The sequence below is a fragment of the Lindgomyces ingoldianus genome (genome assembly GCF_010093535.1).
Source record: "Lindgomyces ingoldianus strain ATCC 200398 unplaced genomic scaffold BDR25scaffold_68, whole genome shotgun sequence".
In the NCBI taxonomy this organism is placed as follows: domain Eukaryota; kingdom Fungi; phylum Ascomycota; class Dothideomycetes; order Pleosporales; family Lindgomycetaceae; genus Lindgomyces; species Lindgomyces ingoldianus.
This window is the reverse complement of record NW_022985229.1, coordinates 226,456-228,670: the sequence shown is the minus strand read 5'-3', so window position 1 is coordinate 228,670 and position 2,215 is coordinate 226,456. Positions and strand designations below refer to the sequence as shown.

The 2,215-nt window shown below is 43.3% G+C and overlaps 2 protein-coding genes across 2 annotated transcripts; both read left to right on the top strand.

Annotated features, from left to right (window-relative positions):
- Window positions 1-136: 136 nt before the first annotated feature.
- BDR25DRAFT_363438 (uncharacterized protein) lies at window positions 137-400 on the top strand (the record flags this gene model as incomplete). The annotated part of the gene is made up of 2 exons (XM_033696735.1): window positions 137-179; window positions 243-400. 2 exons carry the CDS (start codon window positions 137-139, stop codon window positions 398-400), a joined length of 201 nt encoding a protein of 66 aa, XP_033539747.1.
- A 1,476-nt stretch (window positions 401-1,876) lies between these two features.
- Window positions 1,877-2,209, top strand: BDR25DRAFT_363436 (uncharacterized protein; the record flags this gene model as incomplete). The annotated part of the gene is made up of 1 exon (XM_033696734.1): window positions 1,877-2,209. The coding sequence occupies one exon, from the start codon at window positions 1,877-1,879 to the stop codon at window positions 2,207-2,209; it is 333 nt and encodes a 110-aa protein (XP_033539746.1).
- Between the last annotated feature and the right edge of the window lie 6 nt (window positions 2,210-2,215).

Sequence of the window (2,215 nt, the reverse complement as noted above, 5' to 3'; positions counted from 1 at the left end):
AAAATCCACCGCGCAGTTAGGGTTGCGGCAAAACACCACCACATCTGTACATTTTCGCAAAAAAAACACTGGCAGGGGCAAGTTTAAGTTAAAGCCTAAAAGTTTGCCTACTATTATAATAGGATCTAGGCACAGGATGGGGGACGGATTCCAGGGGTTCTGTTTGACGGATTCCAGTCGTTCGCTGCTCGCTTAGGCGACGCGCTAAACAGAATAAGGAAGTTAGGGTTACGGAAAGCCAGCGATCCGTGGCCATATATCGGATACCGTAATAGGTGGCGCCATGGTCAAGTCCACCGATCTAGGCCAAAAAGAGGAGCGAAAAGGGGGTCGGATCCAGCGCGATGCCCAATTGAGACGAACAAGGCCTGATCCGCAGCAGTCGCAGGGAGATAGGTGATGCCACGTATTTTCTGCGGTTTAAATTAACTTTACTTAACGTTAAATAGACAGGTGTGCTTCAACTGTAAAATAATAAATTAACGTTAAGCTATCGTTAAGAACTAACTTTTTTAGGCTTTTCAAACCACCTTATAATGTCTGCGCTCTCTAACATTATAAGATGCTTTACAGTCTCTAAGCGCAAGCACATATGGAATCTTATATTTAAGAACAAGAAGTGGCTTAAACAAAATTCTAACAAGAGATATCCTTTGCTTGTAGGTGCTGGCCTTAAGCAAATTTTAAATAATCCTGCGCAAAGTCGGCCATTTCATATCTTTTTTGTTACTGAGGAAGATGCCCTACTCGCTAATGAATAATTCTTGTCCTGCCTTCACAATGGCTGTAAAATCGTACAGAACTGTGTATGGCTTCCGAATGGAATTGTTTTACATTTCAAAGACGCCAGGGGGCCAAATCATTACCAAATTAATAACGTTAGCTGGGACGATATTTTTGGATCTTGGGAGGATCCTTCCCTCTTTTATATCTCCTCAAAAGAGCGGTTCTACCGTGCTTTTAAAGCGCAGCGCTTGTATATTACCCAACTCAAATACCTTGGCGCACTGTCACGGTATCCTCCCCGGATCCCAGACATAACCGTATCGGACGCGTACCGGAGTATTATCGGTGCACGTCCGACACGAACACGACACGACACGGACATGAACTTAAGCACGAACCGCCTCAACACTAACTGAACCCGGAACAGGCTTGATTCATACCCGAAGCGCTTGGACTTCTGAGCTGAGTATTTAATTGCTAATTTCCTCCTGAACTTTCCTGTTCCTCACACAACGTCTTGTACCTACCATGATACCTCACGTAGTAATTGAACTAGACCTCCGCGAAGCTCTATAACCTTACTCGTGCATAATCGTGACACGCACGGAGTCTTAGGGAAATTACGATTGTTCAACAAGGAGACAGAGGCTTTGGCATAACCTTTGAATGTACAACCGCTGGGGGAAACGGGCAAGTTAATATCAGCGATGAAGAAGTTGTTGATACTGGGTCGCCTATGGATATAGATGGTCCAGAGTATTACAACGGGAATGCATAGACTTATCAAAGTCTCCCTTCGCATGTATAACGTGGCATGGTATTTAATTAACTTAAGCAACTTAACGTTAGTTTCCACGTTGCTATAGTCCTGTGTTCCGTACACATTTTTCTCCAACTAGCTTTAGATCGTGCAATCATCTATGCTGAGATAACGGATTGCCGTAACGTTAAGCACTGTAATAGCTTAGCATGCGATTCACGCGCTCAATTTTCCGACCCATAGGAGCTGAAATGTTAGGGCTATGTTAAGTTGCATACCTTAATTTGTTCTTAACGTGCGGACATATAAATAGATTTCCGATAGACGCATTAACGTTAAGCTACCAGTAACGAACAATATACTATGGGAGAGTTGAAAGATATCTGCACTATGCTTAGCATAGCCAATTCACATCTAGAATCTAATGGGCTACTTACCCTTTTTAATGCTCTAGACTCCGAGATTCAATTACAGGTTTTCCTTAATCTTGCAGAGGAATATCGCTCAGAGATTGCTCAGGACAACGAGGACCTAATTGATCGACTAGAAGGCTATTGTCCTTCTATAGATAATTACGAAGATAACGTTGTCTTTGTTGGCCAACTCAATACTTTCACTCTAGGCAGATGCCAAAGGTGTGTCGCACGTGTCTCACGCGATATCATACCCATGTACTGCACTATTCACTCATTAGGCATAGCTCCTGTCTCGTACAGTATATAGTCAGCT